This window comes from Chanodichthys erythropterus, chromosome 15, assembly GCF_024489055.1.
Source record: "Chanodichthys erythropterus isolate Z2021 chromosome 15, ASM2448905v1, whole genome shotgun sequence".
Classification (NCBI taxonomy): domain Eukaryota; kingdom Metazoa; phylum Chordata; class Actinopteri; order Cypriniformes; family Xenocyprididae; genus Chanodichthys; species Chanodichthys erythropterus.
Genome location: NC_090235.1, coordinates 12,743,357 through 12,771,210, shown reverse-complemented (window position 1 = coordinate 12,771,210; position 27,854 = coordinate 12,743,357). Strand labels below are relative to the sequence as shown.

Below are 27,854 nucleotides of genomic sequence, written 5' to 3'. Positions count from 1 at the left end.
GCGACGCGTGCGTGACGCGCAGCCAAACGCTGATTCACCGAATCTTGAGTCTCTCTCTCGCTCTCGCGTGGGCACATGCATCATCTGCATTGACTGTAACACTATAGTGAATAGTGTCAGGAGACAGATATTACACCCAAGAAAGATGTTGTGTCTCATACAAAATAAACACAAGGTCCTTACAATCAGATATTATTCAGTATATTCATGATCTGCATAGTAAAATATTTTCTAAATGCATAAACAGAGGTTATTTGACTTCCCAGCTAACAGCGGACGTTCTCAGAACTTTAGCTATAACGTTCTGTCAAGGTTCTCTCAAAGTTATGAACAAATGTTTTTCCAGTAACATTAATAAATGTCTTTAAATGGGACCTATAATGCCCCTTTCACAAGATGTAATATAAGTCTCTGGTGTCTTCAGAATGTGTCTGTGAAGTTTCAGCTCAAAATCCCCCACAGATCATTTATTATAGCTTGTCAAATTTGCCCTTATTTGGGTGTGAGCAAAAACACGCCGTTTTTGTGTGTGTCCCTTTAAATGCAAATGAGCTGCTGCTCCCGCCCCCTTTCCAGAAGAGGGCGGAGCTTTAACAGCTCAACAACAACAAAGCTGGAGAATCTCACGCAGCCAAAATGAGGATTGTCAGTAACGGTGTTCAGCCTTACATTGTTCAAACCGGAGTCGACACTGATGGAGAGACTCAGGAAGAAGTTACAACTTTTAGACGTTTCTGAATGGTTAGTGGATAAATTTATGTAGTTGCTGTGGAGTTGATTCAACTCATCCACTAGCATGTGCCGTCATGTTCATCTTTTGTGTTGAATTGAGCCTCATTTGTGAAGCAGTCCGGCGTAAAATGACGGCATGTCAAAAACACTCTACTACAACAACGCTTCCTCTTCTCTAAAGCAGCCCAACATGGCCCCGCCCCCTTTGTTGTGTGTTCTCGGGGGCGGGGTTTATGTAAATTTTGGGGTTTGTGATGTTATTTCTGTAAAAGAAAATATCTCCCTTTGCATTGAACTTTGAGCGTCGTAACTTTGCAGATGTTGTTTATGATCAAACAGCAACATTACACACTAACTAAAGTTAAAAAAGTGAAATCATAATCAACCACCCCTTTAATATTTTAATTTACCATGTGTATTTTTGGGGTGGGTAAGTTTTTTTCTCTCCCTTCGATTCTAAATGTATTTCCCTCCAAACCATACACGATAATACAGTTTGTTGAATATTATTAGTTGCATTTAGCATTGATTTCTTTGCCACTGCTGTCCACAACCCATCAGAACAATCCATTTTTGGCCACTAAATATGGTTTTGCTGTGGTTGCAGGACAACAAACCCGCTGCTATTTAAAGAACCATTCAGAGCCGTTTGCCTTAGTGCAGAAGATTCATTCAGTCATAAATGGTTCTTTATGTTTCTAAATTGAACTAATAATATCATTATAAAGAAGCTTTAATGAACCTTAATTTAATGAACCTGTTTTTTAGGTAGCCATATTTTCCCAACTTTCTTCTATGTTTGAAATGTCATACTGCATACTGAAGAATAGCATGTGAAACAGTATGCAACAATAAATGTGTCAGATAGTGACTTCAGTAGTGGAATTTACTAATAAATATGGTTATTTTGCATTTTGAATCCAATCTTGTGAAGAAAATAAATGTCTGAGCTTTTGGCAGTATGATTAAATAATAAGTTGGTGTTAATCATTCTTCATTAATGGAAGGTCAAGTCTAGCACATTGCATTGTGGGATATAGTATCTCATGCACATTTTGTGGACTTCACTACTGTAGTCAGAGTAGTGTGCAGTTCTGAACATGGCAACTGCAGCTAACTGAACATAACTAAAGCATAATGGCTTGAAAGCTGTTTGTTTGCTCAAGGCCTGTCCACTTAGTAAGCGCTTTACCTGACAGAGACCTGCAGCAGAGCGAAACAGTTTAAAAGCTGAAATAAGAAGCACTCCTCTCGCTCGCTCTCTCTGTCCATTAGTATGATAAAGAAACTAAGGCATCTCAGAGTCACTAAATCAATCTGAGAGATGGAGCTACAGGAGCGAGCTGATGGATCTGTGCTGCGTATTTACCAAACCTCCCGCTTCAGGTTTCACTACAAGAGGCCAGAGATGGATTTCCTTCTGCCAGCACGACACAGCAAACACACTGCAGATCGATACGAGCAGAAAGAGCGTGTTTGTGGCTGAAGTCAAGCTCAGGTCAGCTGCATTACGGTAAAACATTCCAAACACATGCGATTCATCGAAATTGCAATATGGCTATGTGTTTTTATCGAATATTTTCACACTAAAATTGCTATCAAATCAAAGCCATATGTCTAAACGAGTTGTGTTCCAAATTTGAAGTTGATATCACAAAAATTAAAGTTGTTTAGGTGCTGTACTGAAAATATCCACCAGGTGTCACCCACATCCATTGAAATTTTTTATCCATTGAAATTTCTATCACAAAATAATCACCAAATATGGAACCTTGAGATCCAGACCTTTCCGACGATATGGGTTTTGTCAAGATTAGAAAAAGATTTAAATATAAAGTATAGTTAAAAAATAAAATCTGTAATATGAGATCTGAAACCGCCCACTAGGGGAGGAGCCTGCTAAAGCAATTTACCATTTACATGCAACATCCAATTTCAAAACAGTTTTCACAGGATGAATGCTGAGTTTGTAAGCTTTCGAATGATAACTAATTTATGATAATTTCTAAAAGATGTGATATGAAAAAATGCGCTAAATAAAAAGAGCAAAAAGAGTCAAAGTAACTTTTATATTTTTATTATACAATAATAATAATAATACTATCTATCTATCCTTCTATCTATCTATCATCCTTCTATCTATCTATCTATCTATCTATCTATCTATCTATCTATCTATCTATCTATCTATCTATCTATCTATCTATCTATCTATCTATCTATCTATCTATCTATCTATCTATCTATCATTCTATCTATCATCCTTCTGTCCTTCTATCTATCTATCTATGTAAAAAATGTGTTCATGCTGCCTTAAATTTTAAGTTTAGTCAACTCAAATGAACCAAGTTGTCACTTAGTATAACTTCACATTTCAAGTTGACTAAACTTTAAATTTTATGGCAGCCTGAACAGGTTTTTTAAAATCACGTTTTAAATGGCAAATATTTTGCAAATTGAACGGGACAGCCCTATTCAAAAGAGACCCATTCAATCTCCTGCTGCGTTTCAGCTGATCTGTGCACAAGAGTCTCATCCTGCATCTGTAGAACATGATGAGCCGTGATTTACAGCATCACAGAGCAGCTGCAGACACTATTAATGCATGTGAATGAGAAGCAGCGAGGGATGAATGTTCAGTCTGTGTTGTGTAACTGAGTGTCATTGTTTCTCTATACTGTAGCTGTGTTTTCTGTCTTGTCACCAGCACATTGATATAGAGAACAAAGCGCTCATTCTGATGATGAGCGCAGGAACTGGACATCAGGAAATCTTTCCTTTCTTGCCGTTTTGCTGGTCATCACACCCTAATGTCTGAACACTTCACCACACTAACATCTGCTCACAATCACACATATTTAATTACATATGAAACATAATTAGCGGTGCTTGCTAAAGTCTGAACTTTTACTAGTACTCATAGACTCAAAAATATTAAGGTCTAAATTTAACGGGGTGATTGATTATGTTGCTGTTTGATCATAAACAACATCTGCAAAGTTATGATGCTTAAAGTTCAGTGCAAAGCGAGATATTTTCTTTTACAGAAATCGCTTTTTAAGGACTACAACTAACGGCTGGTAGGGACTACAATGAGCTTCTTCCTGGGTTAGTGACATCACTAACCCTAAAATCTACATAAATCCCGCCCCTGAGAACACACAACAAAGGGGGTGTGGCCATGTTGGGCTGACAATCCTCATTTTGGCTGTGTGAGATTCTCCAGCTTTGTTGTTGTTGAGCTGTTAAAGCTCCGCCCTCTTCTGGAAAGGGGGCAGGAGCAGCGGCTCATTTGCATTTAAAGGGACACACACAAAAACAGCGTGTTTTTGCTCACACCCAAATAGGAGCAAATTTGACAAGCTGAAATAAATGATCTGTGGAGTATTTTGAGCTGAAACTTCACAGACACATTCTGGAGACACCAGAGACTTACATTACATCTTGTGAAAGTGGCATATTTGGTCCCCTGAAGATTTATACGAATTGCATATAAAATTCCCATCTATTATATTATATGGATTAGACTGTATTAATGCATAGTTGTCAGTGATACTAAAACAGGTCAGATTTCTGCACTCAAAAAAATCATGATATATTAAAATAGCTTAGAATCAGTATAAATCTGTTTATTGTGAAAACAATTAAATGTATTATTCATTTAAAAAAGTATGAACATGGTTAAAATATGGCTAGTTAACTTGTGGAACAAGCAATATTCAATAACTTAAAAATGAGATTGAAACAAATTGAATTTATTGATAATAAATATATAAACCTGGTTAAATCTGACCTGTTTCATAGTTTCCAGGGAAACTAAAACTTTCTTCTCCTGCTAGGTACTGAAATAACAGCCAGATTTATGTTTTATCACAAGAGTATAGAATTTTGTATATTTACAGTATGTTTCATTTACGCAAATGCACTCAAGGATTATTAAGGTCTTTAAACTTTAACAGATCTGGTGTGATGCAGCTCTCAGATCTCTTTTTAATGCATCTGATTAATTCATAAGAATGCAAGAAATGCCAGATCAGATTCTGCATTCAGATGATATTCAGAGCGTTTTGAGCGATCAGTCACACAGACACAATGAGCACATTCATGTGACTGTGTGTTGTTGCGAGATGTTGCATTGATGTTTTGGCATGTGTCTGCTGATGCGAGCTGTCGTTCCTCGCTCTGATGTGGAGCTGCTCTGCCGTCTGAAGCAGCACACTCCTGCGATGGTGGCTATATTTGGACTCAACATGCTCACAGTGAAAGTCGTTCCAGCTGAGAAGGTCCTGTCAAATTAGGTCCCCCGTCCAACATCGGATCTCTGAGAGCAGCTGAACAGAGAGACGTCACAGCGGAGCCTCGACTCGCCGACTGAAGCCTGTTACACTCAATAAAACTCCAGCATGCTTCACATGAGGAGACACAGAGATCCATCTATTGGGGTTATGCTGTCTATCTATCTATATCTCTAATTAACTCCTCATGTTCTTCACACTTTCTGGAAGAAAAAACGTTCCACGTTGAGGCCAATTATCCTCGTGGTCCGGCAGAGACAGTGATGACCTTTAATTGCTTCTGTCTGTTGTTCGTGAAGAATCTTTCACAGAAATACTAGTTGGTGAATTTTTCTCCCCCTCAGGCGTTCGTTCTGTCCTCTCATGACATTCATTGTTCAGAGTGTTATTGTGCTAATGAGAGAATATGACCGTGATGATCTCTGGCAGTTCTTCTTGGCCTCTGAGAGAAACTTCAGACTTTGTTGAAGATGAAAACATGCAGCTTGAATCTTTCAGTTTGCTATATATCTCTTTTAGTTACTAATTCTATAAACAACCCAATTTGGGTTGTTTTCAAGCCCAGGACTGGGTAAATACCGTACCCCTATTCATGTGATTTTGAAACGCAGTGTGGCTGTAGCCTTCCTTGGCCAAAGCCTGGCTTACTTCTGAAGCTAAGCAGGCTTGAGCCAGGCCGTGGCATGGATGGGAGACTTTATTTGACTGCTGCTTACAGCGAGGGTGGAAATCAGGCAGTTAGTATAGCAGAATGTGGGAGAGGTTTGCTATAGTGTGACTATACTGTACTTCAATGCAGGTGGTACAGTATAGGACAGAACACATGTTGGGTTATTTAACCTAGCATAATGGGTTGATTCATTTTTACTATAATAGCTTATTTTTTATTTTTACTTCATACATGAATTAATGTTTATGGATTAACTTAAATCCTCTCAACTTTTTATAACGTAGCTACTCACCACTGGTTTGCATGATAATTCATTATTTTCAATTATATTTATATAATTATATCGTTGTTGTTTTTTTTAATACACTAGAAAATGCTGGGTTAAAAACAACCCAAGTTGGGTTGAAAATGGACAAACCCAGCAATTGGGTTGTTTTAACCCAGCAGTAGGGTTAAATGTTTGCCCAACCTGCTGGGTAGTTTTATTTAACTCAACTATTGTTTAAAATTTACTGTATTGCTTAATTAAAATTAACCCTAGTATGTTGGAAATGAACATTTATTAAGGTTCAATGAATAATTATTAAACAATAAACATTTATTAAATTGCTTATTAATAAATTTATATTAATAAACTATTAAACTATTAAATTTATATTAATAAAATATTAAAGCTTATTAATAAACATTCACCTTTTGTCTATTATTGTTGCCTCTAATTGTATCTGGTTTTTAATCTTTCCAACTATTTTGGGTTCATTTTAAGCTAGCCATATAGCAATTTTTAAATAATAGTTGGTTTAAATAAAACTACCCAGCAGGTTGGGCAAACATTTAACCCAACCGCTGGGTTAAAACAACCCAGTCGCTAGGTTTGTCCATTTTCAACCCAACTTGGGTTGTTTTTAACCCAGCATTTTTTAGAGTGTACATATTGCCTACATTTAAGCTCATTTAACAAATATATAAGTAAAAATGAAACATTTAGAAGTAATTCAAGTGTAATGGACCAGTCTCTGTTGTCCTGTTTCCACCGTAACAGCGCTGGATCTCGTGCCGGAGATGATCGCGTTCGGCGGGGGAACCGATAAGTTCAGACCGCCGCCGTGTGTTTCACTCATATCCGAAATTGGCTATGACTGACTCCATAATCTGTCCACAAACAAACAGTGTACAATTCAGAGAACATATTTTAACATCCTAATTATTATATTTTGTATATTTTTGTAATAAAATCATTACATTTCATGCAAGGCATCAGGCGTTTCCATCACACGAAAACACTTCTTTAGGTGTCTCACATCGCGGCCCGGGGATGGGGGGGAGGTAACCCTTCCAATATTCAAATGCTTCAGTTACAACCCCCCCCCAATATTTCAACATAAAAATCACCATAGATCATATGAAAAATATGTAGAATTAATTTATTTTGAAGCAATAATTTCGTTTCTATTCAAATATGAGTTTGTCATAATAAATTAGAGAGAAAAAATACTCCCCCTGCATTGAACCGATTGGTAACGTCCAACCAATGCGCGTCGCACTTTCACCAAAACAACGCGAGTGGCGCTCTGCTGTTTGAATGAGAGAGTACGGGTAGCTCAAAAAATGAAGAGAACCGCTGACCAACCGACTATATTAAACTGCTGGTCAAAGAGAGACGTTAAAAAGAAGCATGTACTGAGGAGGAGGTATGAGAATATTGTAATAGCTAAGTACACTCCACATATATTTTAGCTAGCTAATCCATTGCAATTCAGCCATAGCTAACAGTGTAACTGCAATCAGTTATCAAAACAGCCGTCTGTTTTGTTAGTTCATGTTTTAATAGTGTCTGTATTTATCAATGACAAAAGTATTCACATCGGTGTTTGTTTTCTTCCTAAATTAATCTGACTTTTGAACGAATTGGCTGAATGAACGATTTAAGTGACTGACTCAATAATAAAAGCGAATCGCTGCCGCCTACTGGCGGTTTCAATATTTAACATAATTTTCTTTTTAGAATCACAGTTATGTTAGAATTTAATGAATGATTATACATAAATTTCAAGTTATGATAGATAGATAGATAGATAGATAGATAGATAGATAGATAGATAGATAGATAGATAGATAGATAGATAGATAGATAAGAAATAAATTATCCAATAAACGTTACACACAAAACAGATTATTCTTTTTTTAATAAAAAAAAAATAAAATAAATAACAGACAGCATACCAACGTTCAACCCCCCCAATGTTGAAACCAAATCTACGCCTTTGTGGCCCTGTATGTTGCTTTGGATAAAATTAAACGATATATAGCACAATAATGAATTCATAGATAAAATAAAACGTACACAAACCTGTATTGAACGGAAAACATGCACCAATTTGATGGAGATGCACTGCTCTCTCCTGAAGAGGGCGCAAAAATCCAGCGAAAAATAATCCAACCCCTAAGTTATATATGACCCAGGAGCTGGGTAACACAAAAACTAAAAAATAACCCCCAAAAAATAACCCAAGAAGGCTCAACCCCGGACTTGGGTAGAAAAAATAACCAAAGATTTTTTAGAGCATAGTAGACCTATTATATCTTTTAGCTACTAGTACATGTTTAAGGAGTTTTGCAGAACTTTTCCAAACTTATGACTCACTTTTAGTTGTTTTTTTCTGAACTAAGACTTATCAGATCACAGAACTCCCTCGACTGGTAGTTAAACATTGCAGCAGGGGAAGATGAAGTGAAGGGAAAGAAGGAATAAGAAGCTTTGCTCTAGTGACTCTAGTGTCCTCTACTGGCCTCACAGCTACATTAGACCACTAATATACTTCCCATAGTATAGAAAAATACTAAAATAACACTTTTGAGAGAATCTAAGCAGCACAACATCCCTTTAGATCAGAAACACTGTTGGATGAGAATCATGAGATCTTTAATGGGAATCTGAGACGAGCGTCTCTCTCTGATGAGGTCATGATTCTGGTGTCTGTCTGGGAATGGAGGATCATCTCATTATTATTGACTCACTGATTTCACAGACAAAGTGGAATTTCACTGGAACATTTTTGAACCATCAGTTTTAAGAATTATTTAATTTATTTAATGAATGCAAAGATGTTTCTTCTGATCACCAAGGCTGCGTTTGTTTCATAGAAATACAGTGAAAAAAAAATATTACAGTTTAAAGGGTTCCTTGATTATGATTTACCTTTTTTTACTTTTTAAAGTTCAATGCAAAGGGAGATATTTTTCTGTTTAAGGACTACAACAAACGGCTGGTAGGGACTACAATGAGCTTCTTCCTGAGTTAGTGACATCACAAACCCTACAATTTACATAAATCCGCCCCCGAGAAAAACGGCGTGTTTTTGCTCACACCCAAATAAGGAGCAAATTTGACAAGCTATAATAAATGATCTAATGAAATAGAAATCAGTTTTGATTCATGCATGCTGCCACTTTATTGCCTTTCCTCCTTATCACATATTCAATGTTCATATTCATTATTCAAAAGCTTAAAATTAATCAAAACTGTTTTGAAATTAGACATTGCGTTACAATGGAAACAGTACTTTGAAACATTTTAGGGGGCTCATTTTTTTTATATAAACTTCAAATTTGGAACACGACTATAGCGTTTAAACTCCAAACATATAACATTATATATATATATATATGCATGTATATTAGTTTAGTACATTTGCTTTACAGTAAACTTAAACTTCTATAACATTCCCAGCTAACAAGTTCTAAAACATTTAAAACATTTATATTAAAAGCATTTAATATTAAGGGAACGTTTCTTTTTATTATTATTATTATTATTATTATTATGCAAACATTATTGCATTGTTACTTTTGAATGGATAGGAAAAAACATTCCATGATTTAAATAATGTTTTTGTGCTAACGTTTTGAGAACATTATTAAAGACCAGATAACATTCTATCAATGTTACTGAAAGAACGTTTGTTCATAACCTTGCCAGAACGTTCCGAGAACGCACTGAGCACAATTCAGCATGGACTACAGTTCCCAGAATGCACCTGCTCGCAGTGATGATGCTGATGGAGTGTCTTCGCAGCATCACGCGCTCGCAGTGCTGGAGAAGGAGATGTGATGGGTCTGCTGAAGTCATGTTTCCCGGTGTCCTGTACGCGCTGCTGGCGGGATTTCTCGGCGCCGTGGCGTCCTCGTCCGCCAAACTGTCTCTCGGCACCGACTATCTGAAGGGCGTGTGTGAGACGGGACTGCGGACGTGGGGCGAGCAGAGGAAATTCACGCAGCACAACGACACGAGCGCGTGCGACTGGGTGAGTGTGAATGAATCACTGCTGGAGCTCAACAAAAAACCGCAAACACCTCATCATCAGGCTTCACATTACACTGCACATGTAATGCATGATGCTGTTACGTGACAGACACACACGGATGACCTTCAGCACCGCGCGCGCACGTGCCATCGCTCTTCCTGATGAATTAATGGAGCACTGTGAATCCCATTAGACTTTTATGGCTCCTGAATTTGTCAGTGTATAATAAGTGGTTTCTAATCCGTCCCACTGTATCCCGTGACAGCTGCACATCCCTCTCAGACTGCTGTGTGGAGGTCTGCTGTTCACCTGTAACGCTGTGATGTGGACCTTCCTGGCCAAAGCGCTGCGGAGCTCGTGCTCGTCCGCGCGCACCACTGTGACCACCACCGCCTCCAACTTCATCTCCTCTGTGAGCATCAGCACTGCTTAAGATAAATAAGGGTTAGGAGTGAGGTGCACTCAAAATTTAGTGGTAGGAAGTTATGTTTTGAATTGCATATACATTTCCAAGTATTTGGATTCCGCAGAAGTTTTAACATAAACTAATAAACTTGTGCATATTTGTCAGTCATTCATAAATGAAACAGGTCATATGTCTTCAACAGAGGAAATGCAATTATTTTCACAATAAACAGATTTATATTGATTCTAAGACATTTAAAAAATAAATACAATTTTAAATAAAATCAAACTGATGCACATAGTTAATGAACTATGCCGTGATTTTTTTGAGTGCAGGAATATTGTATCTTTTCATTTATGTATGACTAACAAATATGCATCAGTTTATTAGTTTGTTTTAGTGCTGTCAAATTGATTAATCGCATTTAATCACATCTAACATAAAAGTTTTTAAATATATAATATGTATATGTGTGCGTGTGCATATATATATATATATATATATATATATATATATATATATATATATATATATATATATGCATATGTGCGTATATAAATTTTATATATATATGTATATATATATATATATATATATATATATATAAACACACATTCATGTATATAAGAAATATTTACATATATATGTATTTATATTTATATATAATTTATATCATATAAATATAAATATTTTATATATAAATATAAACACAATATTTACAATATATATAAAATATTACATATTTTATATATAAATATGTAAACACAAACTTTTGTTTTGGATGCAATTAATCACGATTAATCGTTTGACAGCATTAATATTATATATTATTTTTAGATATGCTCAGCTTAATCATAATTATAAAATATAATATTAATAACAAATTAAAATAAAATGATACATCAGCTTGAAAAATGCTTTTACTTTGTGGATACAAAAATTGCACTCAAAAATATATGTGTAAATGCTATAAAAATCATCATAAAGTCATCATGAATGAATACAAAAATCATGGAAAAGTCGTTATTTATAGATTTATATTTATAAACTTCATTGCAAAAACAGTGTTTTGTTTCACAAATTGTGGTACAAGTGGAAAAAGTCAGTTTGGATTTGGCCTGCAAATGAATGTGCAAAACAAACAAATAAATGGACATGAAATATTGATTTGATTTAAAAATAAACAAATCATAATAAAAAAATGATTTTACTTCATGATTTTACAAAATAGATAAACTCAAAATGATAATCCATTGCAGCATAGAAAATAATCTACCATGCAATAATATTAATTTGTATATTATAATTATGGAGGTGTTGAGTTGTATCAGTGTATGTGTGACGATTTTACGTTTGCTCGACAGGCATTTCTGGGGCAGCTAATATTCGGGGAGACCCACATGGCCCTGTGGTGGGTGGGAATCTCTCTGACTCTCTCTGGTCTCCTGGTGCTTCATCACACGTCGCCCAACCTCACGCAGTCACACGCCAGCAAGAGAGAGTGACCTGCGCTGACGTGCACGCTCACGGTGTGACCAATGACACGGCTGCCTTCATTGTGTTCAGAAACGTATCAGAAACAGCAGCTTACACACTGACATCGCCACTATTCTCACTCGCTGTGGGTCCAACTGCTCTAAGACACAAAAACAGTCATAACGAGTCTTTCGTTTATTTCGCTTCACTGCGCTAGAATATTTGAGCAGCCGTGGAAAGTCTGCTGTCATGCCAAAGATCCGTTTAAATATTTTAAAACAAATATTAAAAACATTTATTATTATTTAATATTAAAAGAATAAAAATCCATAAAAAGTATTAAAAACAACAGGTGCATGAACCTACATCACTGTTAATGTGATAATGAATCTCTGACATGTCAGGATCATATTTCACCACAAAATCAAGTGAAAAAAAGAATAAATGCTTTTAATAAAGAGGATGAAGGCTGTTTTTAGCAAATAATAAATAGCTAAAAATGAGCATTTTCACTTTTGGGTGAAATATTTATGATAACACTTTACAATAAGGTCTCATTCGACAACATAATGCATAACTAACATGAACTAACAATGATTTACAGCATTTATTAAAGGGACAATATGTAAGATTTTTGGATTAAAATATCCAAAAACCACTAAAACAGTGTTTAGTTGACTTGTGTACTTACATTATCCTAAATGTTTCCAAGAAGGTTTAAATCCAGAGAAATAAGCAATTTTAACCAGGACACGGACTGTGTCCATGCATCGCCCTATCAATGACATAATACCCACGTTACCCTTGATTTATTTTGTAGAAACCATGGAAACACCAAAGACGCTTTAATATATTGTATGTTTTATTAGACAGACGAGCAACTGTTTGGATACATTCATCGACAGAAAACTAATCATGTTATTTAGCTCAACACAGAAAGTCTTAGGGCCCTATCATACACCCGGTGCAATGCAACGCCAGGCACGAAGCAAGTGTTTTTTTGCTAGTTTCAGCCCGATGGCATTATCATTTTCTTGTCTTGCACCACGTTATTTAAATAGCAAATGCATTTGCACCCATCTGTGCGCTCATGGGCGTGCTGATCTGAAAGCGAGGTGTGTTCAGATGCATTGTTGGCGTGTTGCTATTTTGAGGCAACTGAAAACGACTGTGCCATTGACCAACTGAAACCTGCTCTAAAGTCAATGCCGCAGTATTTTTTTGTCATTTAAAGAGCACGTTAGTAATATACACGTATATGCAGGTGCACAACATCTGCACACATCTGCTTATTACACACACAGGGACGTGCAGCAGCACACAAACATCACAACGGATCACAACGTTTCAATGGGAGACGAGATTCTGATTGGTTTATTGCACGTAACGCCCAAAACACACCCATGACACATTAAGAGAATAGGTACAACCCTTTTGGATCATGTGCCTGCAGTGCGACCATTTTTTTTGTCGTTAAACTAGCAAAAGAGTATTTGGACACGGCCTTGTTAAAATAGTGCCGCTTATTGTTTAAATCTAATTTTCTTGATTTTTTTACCGCAGTGTGCAACAAGTGCCTCATAGTATCCGCCGAGCAAACGCACAGAGTAGCACTATAACAACTTTCACCACACAAATGTATCTAATATGATAAACAGCGCTGCGTTACCCACATACTCTTGACCAGAAGAAGCAAAAGTGCTCGTCTGCGGCATAATAAAAGCTCCACTGCTCTCAAACCATTGCGTTCGTCTCTCAGTAGCAATCGCTCCAGCGGCCTCGTTCCGCTTCACACACTGCTTCATACTACAGTAATGATAATAAAACTTATTAGCTCATCCATGATTATGTTTTCTCCCCGAGATTCGTCAGATTCTTTTCCACCAGTTTTAGACGTGAAGACAACACCTCCCATGATTCCGCCAAATCAAGGCGCCATCAAGCTACTAGTGATGTGTCGTTCTTGAACGATTTGTTCATTTTGAACGAATCTTTAATGTGACTCGGGAAGAACGAGTCGTCTCGGGGGGTGATTCGTTCAGTCGCGCATGTGCAATATTCTACAGGTTCTGTACTGCTAGTAGTAGTTCACCTGATGATTCAATTGATTAGTTCATTTCATGAGTCTTTCGGGTTTTTGAGTCCTTCCTTAATCACGTGACAGACCCATACGCTATGCTGTGTGACCCAAGCACATTATATTTATTAGTAAATAACATTAACTCTCCAGTTTTGTTTGAGTTTGTGTTACAACTGTTAAAGCTGAAGTTATCATAACCTTGATGTCTTAAACTAACATTAATAATTCAAATTCAAAATGTTATTTGCTTTTAATTTATGTCATTATGTCCTTTTTGAGCAATCTTCTTATACATATATTAGACTAATATGTCAAGACTTCCTAGGAAAAGCAATTATTATAACAGCAAACTCAAAATTGGAGTAAAAATGAACAAACTAGGCTATAAATACTTTGTATTGTAGGCTTGGATTATTATATTATTATTTAGCCTAGTGTTTATTTACAGATAGACAGTCAAAAAGATAAATTAATCAATACTTTATGTATAACAGGGCTTTATTTATTTATAATAACACACCACAGATCCTCAAGAAACAGTAACAAAAACAGTGACAAAAATGTCAGAAATAGCGTATGGGTCTGTCACGTGTTTAAGGAACGACTCAAAAACCCGAAAGACTCATGAAGAGAACTAATCAATTCTCTTTCCGGCTCAGACTGCATTGGTTTAGCATGGGACTGCCTGTCACGTCATTAAGGAATGACTTAAACCCGAAGACTTGTCAGACAAGAGGTGAGGTGAGCTTAATCAGCTTGTCATAAACTGAAGACCCAGGTGATGAATTAATCATTTCTGAATCTTATAGCATTGTAGTTTTGTATTGTTTGTAGTGGGATCAACGTTTGCATAAGTAGTAGATGTGTTGGGGAAGTAACACGTAACATTTTAATTACATTTTGCTAAAATGAACGAAATGACTCGAAAAAAGATTCGTTCATTTTGTTGAACGAGACTCAAAAGTCAGAGTCGGTAAAATGATCCGAACTTCCCATCACATCAAGCTACGCCTTTGTTTTGAATAAGCGACCTCTAGTGGTGAAAATTACATATTGTGCCTTTAACCTTTGTTAGTGAATAGTGAAATTAACATGAACTAAAATTGATACACTAGAAGTATTGTTATTGTTAGTTGTTGTTAACTAATGAAACTTTATTGTATAGTGTTACCATATTTATTTAATGCAAAACATCATTTCTTTTGAAATATTAGCTGAACATGAACGTTTTCATGAGATTCTTCTGGTAAGAAAAGAATAATTTTTTTTTTTGCCCTTTTTCCCCTTAGCTACAAAATTGATTTGACAGATGCCATAAATGTAATATTTAATTTAAAAGTAGTTTTTCACACCAACAGCTTCCTGTCCCTTATTTTCATATTTCACGCCCTCGGTGACATCACTTCCTTCACTGAGTTTTGCAGGGTCTCACAGTCATTCTCTCCATCACCCTACAGCACTGTGAGTGCCGCGTGTGGCAATAATAACAGCAGACCTCTCCAAACGTTGGCATTGTACATTCTTCAACGGAAGATGCTTTTCCGATATATGCCACATATCTTATGCATGCAAACATCCAGTGATGTGAGAGCAAAGACACTTTCTGTAGCTGTGTGAATGAACACCAACCAAAACCTGTTCTTCAGCCCCTTCTTCAAACACACAGAAACTTACCAGGATGATGCAATGCTGGAAAACAACTAGTCACGCTTGCTATTTGACCTTTGTAATCACATATACATTTCCAAGTGAAGCAAGATTATTGGCTTGAAGATTAATGAGATCAGTAGCGTGTATTAAGAGAGCAAATGGAGTCCAAACCACCTTAAGCTGGTTTTTGTCGACCTCCCAGGACACTGAAGCAGTTTCAGCAGATGTGTGTGATTATTAGGGGACTGAAGGACCAGGTCAAGGTCTTGTACTTCCTGTGAATTCCTCTAGTTCTTCCTGTGGTCTCGGTCGGCCGCATGCACCCAGACACTCGTAGAGCAGCTAAACATGGTAGATCTTAATCGAATGAACATGGACCGAATGCGTAATACACGTCCAACGCTTCCTGAAGCCAACATAATGTGACGTTATAAAGTCCCTGGCAATGTGATGCCGTTTCTGTGTTTAATGTTGAGAACATCCATCCTGCTGTGTTTAATTATTAATATATAATTGTAACGATGAGCACATTAATGTTTCGTATGGTTATAATTAGGGGTGTTTCTGATGATGAACATTCCATGCATCCATTATAATCAATTGAAAAGGGTATAATCATGGAAAAAGAAAAATTCTCTTCATTTAGTAAGTCAATATTAGAATTGCATTGTTGTCAGAGCAAATAATTGACACCCCTAGTTATAATAATGCTAACAGACTAATAATTGTTAATCAGTTAATGCTGAATCAAGGCCAAAGTGACACTAAATGTACACTTTAATAATGGTTGTTACCATATAGCATGTAGTATTTGAGATGCAAAATATAAATTGTTAAAGTATGAATAATTTGCCTTATATGTGGGCATTCCTTTTGTGTCATTATCATTAACTAATATCATCATATTTGGCATTAGATACTGTATCATTGGGGACCAAATGAGTAAATATTGTGCACTGAGGCCTGTGTGTAAATCTTTGATAAATGAAAATAACTCAACCGTCTTGTAATAATAGGATATGTCTCTCATTCATGTAGTGTATGCCGTCTGTTTGTGTTCCGGTCACTGTATACAAATAAGGCCACATTTATAAATGTGTAAATAGTTTTATTATTTAATGGACAATCTATACTCATTTAATGAAACTATACTACGATAGTGAATCATTAAAATGCTATAAAGTGTTTTGTGCTGATTCTTTCTTTGTATGTGTACAGAAAACACTGCGTTTCTGAGCTGAAATGATTTCTGAAAATGGTGCAAAATTTTGAATCTGTAGATGCGTGGAGATTTTTTTCCTCATCAACAGTATTGGGGAAAGTTAATATACTGGTATTTGTGCCAGAGGTCAAAAACCATATGCTCAATTATACCAGCTCAATTGCATAGGACATACATGTCTGAGTGCCATAAATGCTCCTTTTCCAAAGTTTGCATGCCTGTGACTCTAAAAGTATTCAAGAAACCTTAATATCCTTCTAGATTCTCATTCTTAATAAACTTTTCTTTTGAAATCTTTATTTTTAAGGCCCTATATGGTAGGGATGTGTAGTTATGATACTGCGTATTTGAACTCTTGGTACACTCTAAAAATGCTGGGTTAAAAACAACCCAAGTTGGGTTGAAAATGGACAAACCCAGCGACTGGGTTAAATGTTTGCCCAATCTGCTGGGTAGTTTTATTTAAACCAACTATTGTTTAAAAATTGCTATATGGCTAGCTTAAAATGAACCCAAAATCGTTGGGAAATTAAAAACCAGATGCAATTAGAGGCAACAATAATAGACAAAAGGTGAATGTTTATTAATAAGCTTTAATATTGTATTAATATAAATTTAATAGTTTATTAATATTAATAAGCAATTTAATAAATATTTATTGTTTATTATTCATCGAACATTAATAAATGTTAATTTCCAACATACTTTGGGTTAATTTTAATTAAGCAATACAGTAATTTTTAAACAACAGTTGAGTTAAATAAAACTACCCAGCAGGTCGGGCAAACATTTAACCCAATTGCTGGGTTTATCCATTTTCAACCCAACTTGGGTTGTTTTTAACCCAGCATTTTTAGAGTGTAAATTCAGATTATTTAGATTCTTATAAATACACTTTCGAGATCAAGTTAATGTTCCTCCACTGAACCATTTTCAGTGGATTTTTGGTTCTCAGAGAGTTATTTTCATGCAATTGATTTAAAAGAGGAAAACAAGATACATTTCTAGTTTAAACATTATTTATTCTTCAGACATTCCTCTTTAAATGCAATGAATATCAGCTGAATTTTTCACAATTGCATGGAACTGATTTGAGATCCTCATATCTATGGAACTGAACTATATAGGGCCTTGAAAATTAAGATTTCGAAAGAAAAGTTTATTAAGATTGAGAATCTAGAAGGACATTAAGATATCTTTAATACTTCTTGCGTTACAGGCATGCAAACATGAGGCAAAGAAACACAAAAAGTGCCTTTTTCCCATTTTTGAACAGTCACCGTTGGCAAATAATGCAACAAAGATTGCTAAAGTCAACCATTTTTACTAATAGATCTACCAATCTTTGTGAAAAAATAAAATAACGATGCTGCCATCTTTGCCTCGTCCCTCTAATTTGGCTTCAAATCTCAGGTGAAAATAATCATTTTGATCCCACTCTACAAAATAGTGGATTACTCAGTAAATATACATCTGTGACATTTAATATTTTGGCTTTCATCACTATTTATGTTGGTTTTTCTACAGAAAAAATATTAACAAAATCAAAAATTTGAACCGGGGAAGTTTCTGAAATTGATTTGACACAGAATGACTATTATATTCTGAGCACTTGGGATTTTTCCTGACCCTAGAGCTATGAAGGCCATACAAAAGATCGATTACAGGTTATATTATCCGTTTATTGAAAGTTGAAAGTAATGTGTTTTGTTACTTTTGTACATTTTACCTGTTCCTATTTAATTAGGTAGTTTAGTAAAACAATTGAACTAAAAAGTAACATGCATTACTTCAATGCTCAAATATTGTGTCAGGTAATGCACTACTTTACTCATTACATCAAAAAGTAATCGGATTACTTAATGCATAGTACTTGTTATGTGATGACCCAACACTGCTCAGAAATAACCAAAAAGACGAACAACAATGAAAAAAACAAAGAGAAATTTATTGAATTGACTTTCAAAGTGAAAGCAACCCGAAACACCCAAAACTGCATTAAGATACGGATATATTTAAAATACATGCACAACATAAAGCACAGATTTAAAAAACAGAATAAATTGAAAACAGGCAAAAGAAAAGAAAGTGCAAAGAAAACAGAAACAGAAATGGCAATCGTTGAACAGCAGTGATTATGAAGACTGAACGTTAACGACCCGTAGAAACCCGCGAGCAGACGGGAAATACTGATCCTCCGGCGAAGCCATCCAACACGTCAATGCATTCAAATCCAATCAACTTTCAGTTGTAAGCAGCAAAGTGAGGCTTCAAACCTGACATAATTGTGCCCAAGGATAAGCCCTGATCAGATCTCAGGGGCGTCTACAGCCGTCAGTTTCTCGTTTAAAAGCGTTCGAGGCTGCAGATTATGAAGACAAGATGAATATCTGATGGTCTGAGCTGGATTTGGAAGAGAAGCAGGATTGATATATCATCATGTGAACCTGAGGGACGTCTGGAGTCACTCGATTAGATTCAGGAAGATCAAGCTCACGCTCAAATACTGTAGTGACACCAAAATGTAAGGAATCCATGAGCACCACCGCCTGAAGACAGTGAAAACCGTCTGGAGAATGGCTGGAAGTATTGCAAACGTCGTATTATAGTCACAAAGGATATTTCTACAGCAATAATGAGATACTGCATTCATGAGGAACTTGCATTAACCCCATGAACCAGTCAAAAACGTCATATTTCACCCCAAAATCAACAGAAAAAATTAAGAAATTATGTTTAGCATCAGGAAACATCAGGCAAAATTAACTGACATAATTTTAAATATGAAAATGTATAATTACTGTAATGCAAGAAATTAAAAATAAATTGTAAATATTTTTTAATAAATGTATATATATGCATGTATGTACGTATATTTATATATACAACATTTTAGCATTTATTGCATGTATAATTGTTGACTTTATAATGCAATTTAGTAAAAATTAGAAACGAGAATCACCAGAGAATGAGAATTACAAAAAAAATTAAACTATTATAATTCCAATAACGTAAATCTGAGGGTTAAATGTATTTAATGTCAAGATGCAAAAAGAAAAAAGGATTTTGCTGTGGAATATGACCCGAAAACATTAAGAAATTATGTTTAGCATCAAGAAACATCAGGAAAAATTAAATTACATAATTTTCAAGATGATTAATGAAAATGTATAATTACTGTAGTGCAAAAAAATATTACAAATAAATTGTATATATTTTTTAATATAATATAATATACATACTTTTTTTAATATACTTTAATATAATATATATTTTTATAATATACTGACTTTTTTTAAATGCAATTCAGTAAAAACGACTGTATTACAGGATTTCGATGTGGAATATGAGCCGGACATGTTTTCATTAGTGTTATGCGAGTGATGAACTTGTTTCGATCAAGAAAGAAATAACTTTGGGCATTGGAGATAATGGATTAAGATTTGGCAACATTAGATTCCTAATACACGTTAGTTTCTAAGGCTTGCGAACAACATGAGCGAACGGTCTCCAAAAGAAAAGGCATTTCTTAATTAACCAGCGAATATAAAGGCATCTGTCAATCAAACAAAAAATCTGTCATCACATCAACGAGAAACACTTCAGTTATTTGCCACGGCTGGTGATGGTTAGTAAGTTTCATGGTCAAGGCCTCTAAAATCTCATCAGCTCATATTCAAATGGCTGCAGAATCAAATTCATCACAAAACATGATCTAGATCACAGCGTTCACAGTGTGAGAACAGTGCAGGTTGGGCCGGCGGTGCTCAGGACGTCAGTATTACTCTATGAACGTAAAGAAGCCACTAGAACCGTGTGGCGAGAGTTTCTGTGCTGTCAGATCTTTCAGAAACAGAGGTAAAAAGCAAAGAGATGTTTGTGGAGAGACAGAAGGGGGAGGTTGCGCTCGACGGATCGCCGTCTCAGACCACGTACTGGTAGAGATTGGCCTTCCCCTGATCCGGCGTGGCAAACGGACTGAGCCAGGCTAGAGAGAACGGGTGACCGAACACCACCTTCATGTTCATCCACTTCGACCTTTTGGCCCATCGTCGCTCTTCTTTCTTCAGCTGCTCGATTCCCTGCAAATAGAGATTCATAGTCTCAGAAAAGTGTTTGATTTGATGATTTCTATGTTCAGTTTCAATCTAAATGATTTCTCCAGCTGCACAGGAGAACAAAGAAGACAAACCCTTCTCACATGGACTGATATCTGTCATATTCACAAATTAATAAAATGAGATTTGTGAATCTTGAAAAGTGTAAGGTGAAAAAAATCAATTCAACGTGATGATTGGTCACATCATAAAAGGGGTTGGAAACTGCTCCGATTTGATCAAAAATTCAGGTAAAATTCAAGCTAATTTTTGTTACTTTAAATCAAATAAAAAAAAAATCTGAAATAATATATTTAAAAACAAAATTTTGGTTATTTGCCAAGTAAACATTTCTTATTTTCATTTAGTTTAACTTAAATGTACTAAAGTATCTAAAACTAAAATAATAATAAAAAAAAAACTACACATAAAAAAAACAGTAATAAAATGACTTTAATTGTAATTAAAATGAAAACAGAAATAAAAAAATTAATGCTATAATAACTGCTTAAATTTCACAAAATGTAATTAAGCAGTTATTTAAGTATCATTTATATAATATTATAGTTATTATTATTTTTTCCTTTTTAAAATTTTAAAGTCTTATTTTTTGTTTGTCATTTTTTAAACTATATGTCTATAGTTTTTATTAATTTTATTTTAGTTTTAGCTTCAGTAATTTTAGAACTTAAACTTAAAATGAGAATTAGAAATATTACCTTGGCAACAAGCTGAAATAAAACAAGTTATTTTACTTTATTTCATTTAATTTCAATTAACATTTATTTTATTTCAAGAAACAAAAATGTTTTTTTATGGTTCAAAGTGCCCCTATTATTCTATTTTAAAGGTCCTTATTTTGTTTTGGCATCTTCTACAGCAGGTAAAAACAAATCAAAGGTCAAAAAACACTTTAATTTTCTGATAATATGCATTGCAGCATCATCTCTTTTCTCTCAGTGTCTGAAACGGTTGGATAAATGATTCTCTAAACCCCTCCTTTCCTAAATCCTCCTCTGCTCTGATTGGTCAGATGGCCCAGTCTGTTGTGCTTGGTCGATTGATTACAGCACGTGTTGGAAAACAAAACACTCAATATTACCATATCTGAATTTCCGCTCTTCTTCAGTATTAGAAACACAGTGATACGAACAGTAACGGTGGCGTAGGTTTTACCGTATCAACCTCAAAGTGGATTTGCTTTGGCGTCTCGACATGAACAACACAAACCAAACTCTTCCAGTCTCTGATACAACTACAGTGATTGAGGGCGGGGCAAAGCAGATGCTGTTCAGCCAATGAAGACCAGGAAGTGAGACAGGAATTACTGACGACTCATTTCAGTCCATTTATCTGCACTCTTTGAAACATTGCAGACCTTTTACATTCACAAACAGCTCTATCACACACTACATGAAAGGTTACATTTAGGATAAGCGTCACTTACGGTCTCGTCGTTGCAAATGGAGTGCACCTGTGTCCCGAACATCACAGCGGTGAAAATGAGGAAGAGCAGAGCCTCAAAGCACAGGAGGATGAGGAGGATGACGGTCGCCGGAGGAGAGAAGGAACTGCACTCTGAGGACAGGAAACAGGAACGATCAATGCAGGACTAATCAGAGAGCTCCGTCACAACATGAGCAGCCAATCATGCAGACACAAACACTTACTTGTCCAGTCTTCTTCAAAACAGAAGACAAAATGTAAAGCCACCATCATGAGAGCATGAAGGGAAATCAAAGCAATGTACATCTGGAGAAGAGACAGGAAACAGTACGGATTACTTATTATAGTTTTTATTAGCATTTAGAATTTTTTATGTTCAGTTTTTATTTTTTTTAATATTTCTATTTAGCTTTTATTTTTATTTCAGTTTTAGTAATGGGTATCACTTTCATTGTCGCGTCGCATGTCTGGTTTGGACACGGTGTTAGTGACTATAAAGGGAGGCTCTTCTCTTGCTTTCTGTTTACTACCCATTCACAGCCTGAACACAAGTTCACTGCTGCTCAGTACACTGAAAATTTTCTGGATAGACAACCATATGTTAATGTGCGATTGGATCGGAAACTGCGATGATCGACAGTAATAACCAACGGACGAGACAAAATTGGACATTAAAGTGCTTCATTCAACAGTTGTTGCTCTGGTACTGTAAATTGTACTAGTACTGGTACCAAATACTGAGGTTTTGAAGTATATAATTTTTTGAATGTGTGTGTTTTGTGAGTAGTTGTGATGAAACTCACAGTGAAAAGCACAAAGTATTTTTGGTTGTTCTCTCCCACACAGTTGTTGACCCAGGGGCAGTGATGGTCCATCTTCTTGATGCAGCGTTTACACACACTAGACGGAGCAAACACACACTCTTTCAGGAAACTATCTCTGAATTTAAGGTCACAGTCGAGGTTTCCTGCACCAGCAGTGATCATTTAGTTCTTGATACTGTATGTGTGTGTGTGTGTGTGTGTGTGTGTGTGCTGTCACCTGCAGTGATGCGCTCGATCAGGTTTGATGCTGCAGCATTTGGGACACTTGTACACCACCTGTCCAGGCTTGAGCTGCAGACTCTCAATGAACTCCTTAGTGGCATTTCCCTTTGGAACGGCTCCCTGAAACCACAGGAAGAGGAAAGAGTCAAAACCTCAGAGTCTGAACCATTTATCATCAACTGATACAACATTAGTACTGTAATCAGAAACTTTTGGGCCAAATTGTGCAGCCCCACAAACAAGCACAGCAAACCTGGATCTTTTTTAATTTAATAATTAAAGTATTAAAGGGTTAGTTCACCCAAAAATGAAAATAATGTCAATAATTACTCACCCTCATGATCTTCATTCATCTTCAGAACACAAATTAAGATATTTTTGATGAAATTCAATGGCTCAGTGAGGCCTGCATAGCATTTCCTCTCGCAAGATCCATTAATGTACTAAAAACATATTTAAATCAGTTCATGTGAGTACAGTGGTTTAATCTTAATACTATAAAGTGACAAGAATATTTTTGGTGCGCCAAAAAAACAAAATAACGACTTCTATATTGATGGCCGATTTCAAAACACTGCTTCAGGAAGCTTTGGAGCGTTATGAATCGGTGTGTCGAATCAGCGGATCGGAGCGCCAAAGTCACATGATTTCAGCAGTTTGGCTATTTGAAACGTGATCCGAATCATGATTCGATACAAAAGATTCATAACGCTCTGAATCTTCATGTAGCAGTGTTTTGAAATCGGCCATCACTAAATAAGTCATTTTTGTTTGTTTTTTTGGCGCACCAAAAATATTTTCAAGGCTTTATAATATTAATATTGAACCACTGTACTCACATGAACCGATTTAAATATGTTTTTAGTACATTAATGGATCTTGAGAGAGGAAATGTCATTGCTGGCTATGCAGGCCTCACTGAGCCATCGGATTTCATCAAAAATATCTTAATTTGTGTTCTGAAGATTAACGAAGGTCTTACGGGTGTGGAACGACATGAGAGTGAGTAATAAATGACAGAATTTTCATTTTTGGGTGAACTAACCCTTTAATTAAAAAAATTGCAATTCGATTTTTTCTCCAAATTGTGCAGTTCGTGGAGTCTGTTTCATGTTGAGTGTCACTGTAAGTCAGTCATTGGTTGTTGAGTCACTAAGCAGGATTCAACCAATCACATGAGTTCAGGGCGGGGTTATCACAGAAGAGGGAAATGTTTTACTTTTGCATTATTTTTGCTAATTCATTTAGTTACACAAAAGACAAAGAAATTACATACTTCACCTATAAACAAAGTATGCTCAAATTGCCTGCAATTCTGTCACGTCAGGACAGAAACATGAGTTTAACAGCTGTTCACACCAAGAACAAGAACTATATTAGCATCCTTATCATTTGCAAACCAGCAGATAATAAAGCTCTATTTATAGTTATATCGACCTTTAGACCGATGGATGATGACGTTCTGTTTATTGTAAATGTGTGCTGCAACTTTAAATGTTTTTTAAAAGCTGAAAGGATTCTGATTGGCTGTCAATGTTTTTATCCTTCATTACTGGAAAATAATCATTCTGAAAGATATCATTCCTCTGTGTCATTATCGTTATAGTTGGGTTGTGGACTTCACTATTCTCAGAGATAACTGTATGGTTGTCGTTATAGTTATCGTTCCTGGTGTGAACGTGTCTGGATACGTGTCGCATCGCTCCTGATCAGGATTGGTGTGTGTGTGTGTGTGTGTGTGTGTGTGCGTCCCTCACCGGGTCGGTGCACATGGCTCTGAAATGCGACGCCAGTGCAAGGAAGGCCAGCCCGTTAAACACGGCGCCGTTAATTAAGCTGTACACCACATTCTTCGCCGGCACCAGCATTACGAACAAGACCACGAACTCGGCGTAGAACACCAGCAGCCACGTGATCACGCCGCATACGATGCCGCAGCCGTCCCGGATGAACCACATCTCGCCGGCGGAGTGGGAGCGAGGAGGGGGCGGGGTGCAGTGCTCCGGGCGCAGATATCCGGCCTGCCGCTCGATGTCCCGACTGCGGTTAGCTGGGGAACTCTTCATCCTTCCCAACGGGAAGCACCCACATCCTCCTTCAGAGAGACAGAAAGACAAACATGAAAATCTTTCTTTGCATATAAAGGGATAGTTCTCCCACAAATTAAAATTATCCCATGATTTACTCAAGTCATCTTCTTTCAGATGAACACAATCAGAGTTATATTAAAAAAAATCATTGCTCCTCCAAGCTTTATAATGGGAGTGATTGGGGGCCGAGATTTTGAAGCCCAAAAAAGTGCATCCATCCATCATAAAAATAATCCACACTGCTGTCGGAAGCCAATTATTATAGTTTATAAAGTTTTCTTACAAAAACCCATTGATTCACTTCAGAAGGCCTTTATTAACCCCGTATGGATTACTTTTATGATGGATGGATGCGCTTTTTTGGGCTTCAAAATCTCGGCCCCCATTCACTCCCATTATAAAGCTTGGAAGAGCCAGAATATTTTTAATATATCTCCGATTGTGTTCGTCTGAAAGAAGATGGTCATATACACCTAGGATGGCTTTAGGGTGAGTAAATCATGGGATAGTTTTTATTTTTAGGTGAACTAACCCCTGCATCTGATCAGTTCATGCTTTCCCTGAGAATTTAACCCATGATCTTCTGAAATCAACTTTCAAACACTGTTTTTTTTCAATATTTCGTTCATGTGATCATCACTCATTTGAAAGCAGAGAATGCGGTGCCAGCAAATCTAAAATACATAATGACCATTCAGAAAAGCTATGAAATAAAAATGGAAAATATTTTAAATGGAATATTGTTGTTTATTCTAAATGATTTATCTGCGCACATCATTACTGTTTTAAATTCATGTTCCTGGTAATTTTGAATCAGAATAACTTCCCCTCTCTCCTCTTTCCCGGATGAGGGCGGGGCAACCTGTCACTCACATGAGATCCACCAATCGCAAACCACAACCATCCAACTAGCCAATCACATCCCCACAGACAAAATAAAACTCCGCCCAAAATTTGTTCTTGTTTGAGAAGCCGTTTCACTCAATATACAGCACAATAGAGAAGAAAAGATGATCTCCACTTCCATTTCAGACTGACTTCAACATGATTTGAGATTATTAAGATTTATTTTTAAAATCTTGTTTAGAAGTATGTTATTCATTCTTTTGAGCTGTGCAGATTTTTTGTTTATGTGATATATATATATATATATAACATACATACACACTTCCGGTCAAAAGTTTGGAAATGTTACTATTTTTAATGTTTTTGAACAAAGTCTCTTATGCTCATTAAGGCTGCATTTATTTCATAATAAATACATAAAAAAACAATATATTGTGAAATATTATTACAATTTAAAATTATGGTTTTCTAATTTTAATATACTTTAAAATATAATTTATTCCTGTGATCAAAGCTGAATTTTCAGCATCATTACTGCAGTCTTCAGTGTCACATGATCCTTCAGAAATCATTCTAATATGATTTATCATCAGTGTTGGAAACAGTTGTGTTGCTTAATATTATTTTATAACCTGTGATACTTTTTCAGGATTCTTTGATGAATAAAAAGTTAAAAAATATCAGCATTTATTTAAAATAGAAATCTTATATATATATATATATATATATATATATATATATATATATATATATATATATATATATATATATATATATATATATATAAAATGTTAACATAAGTTATATTTATAACCTAAATCCAACAAAATCCCTGCTTTTTTTATACTTCATTTTTGACAGAGCTGTTTAGATATCGTACCAAATTATTCTTGAAATCTACAATCCGAGGGTATACCTGAAAAATAATCTACATTTGTGGATAAAATGTTTAGCCATTAAAAGAAAACAGTGATACAGGACTAAACACACAAACTATCACACATTACACACACACTCACCGAGGTCTGTGGCTCCTCCAGCAGCGCGCGACTGAGCTTTAAATGATGAATTCTCTTCCCACTAACACGCAGATCATTTGATGTAGTGATGTAATGTTTATGTGTTGCATATATGAGCAAAACGATTGTGTTTTTGTGTAAAATATTCCTCGTTTCGTCAGGTGAGGCGCGACAACCAGGAAGTTTCGGCACTGGCGTCACACACCCAACACAGTCCGACTGAGCACTTCCGCTCTGGAAATTTATAAAATAAAAGTTTCTGTCGGAAACGCTTCAAAAATAATAAAACAGCAAACATAGATTTGTACATTATTTATTTATTTATTTTAGCGTGTGTAAAAGTGTCTCACGAATGCATTAATGTTATTTAAACGTATTCGTTGTTTAATAAACTTTTTTTCTCCGACGTTTCTTGTGATAACACTTTATAGAATCGACAAACAATACGCAATGCCCTTTATAAACAAAACACGAG

General features: G+C 35.8%; 2 protein-coding genes across 2 annotated transcripts; one reads left to right on the top strand and one right to left on the bottom strand.

Moving 5' to 3' along the window:
* The first annotated feature begins 9,808 nt into the window (after window positions 1-9,808).
* Window positions 9,809-14,138, top strand: LOC137037782 (transmembrane protein 42). The gene is made up of 3 exons (XM_067412070.1): window positions 9,809-10,001; window positions 10,267-10,413; window positions 11,772-14,138. The coding sequence occupies exons 1-3, from the start codon at window positions 9,825-9,827 to the stop codon at window positions 11,910-11,912; spliced, it is 465 nt and encodes a 154-aa protein (XP_067268171.1). The 5' UTR covers window positions 9,809-9,824; the 3' UTR covers window positions 11,913-14,138.
* A 4,086-nt stretch (window positions 14,139-18,224) lies between these two features.
* On the bottom strand, window positions 18,225-27,583 carry zdhhc3b (zinc finger DHHC-type palmitoyltransferase 3b). The gene is made up of 7 exons (XM_067411163.1): window positions 27,380-27,583; window positions 25,182-25,519; window positions 23,420-23,544; window positions 23,182-23,278; window positions 22,603-22,684; window positions 22,380-22,510; window positions 18,225-20,917 (listed from the first exon to the last, which is right to left on the bottom strand). Exons 2-7 carry the CDS (start codon window positions 25,488-25,490, stop codon window positions 20,759-20,761), a joined length of 903 nt encoding a protein of 300 aa, XP_067267264.1. The 5' UTR covers window positions 25,491-25,519; window positions 27,380-27,583; the 3' UTR covers window positions 18,225-20,758.
* Between the last annotated feature and the right edge of the window lie 271 nt (window positions 27,584-27,854).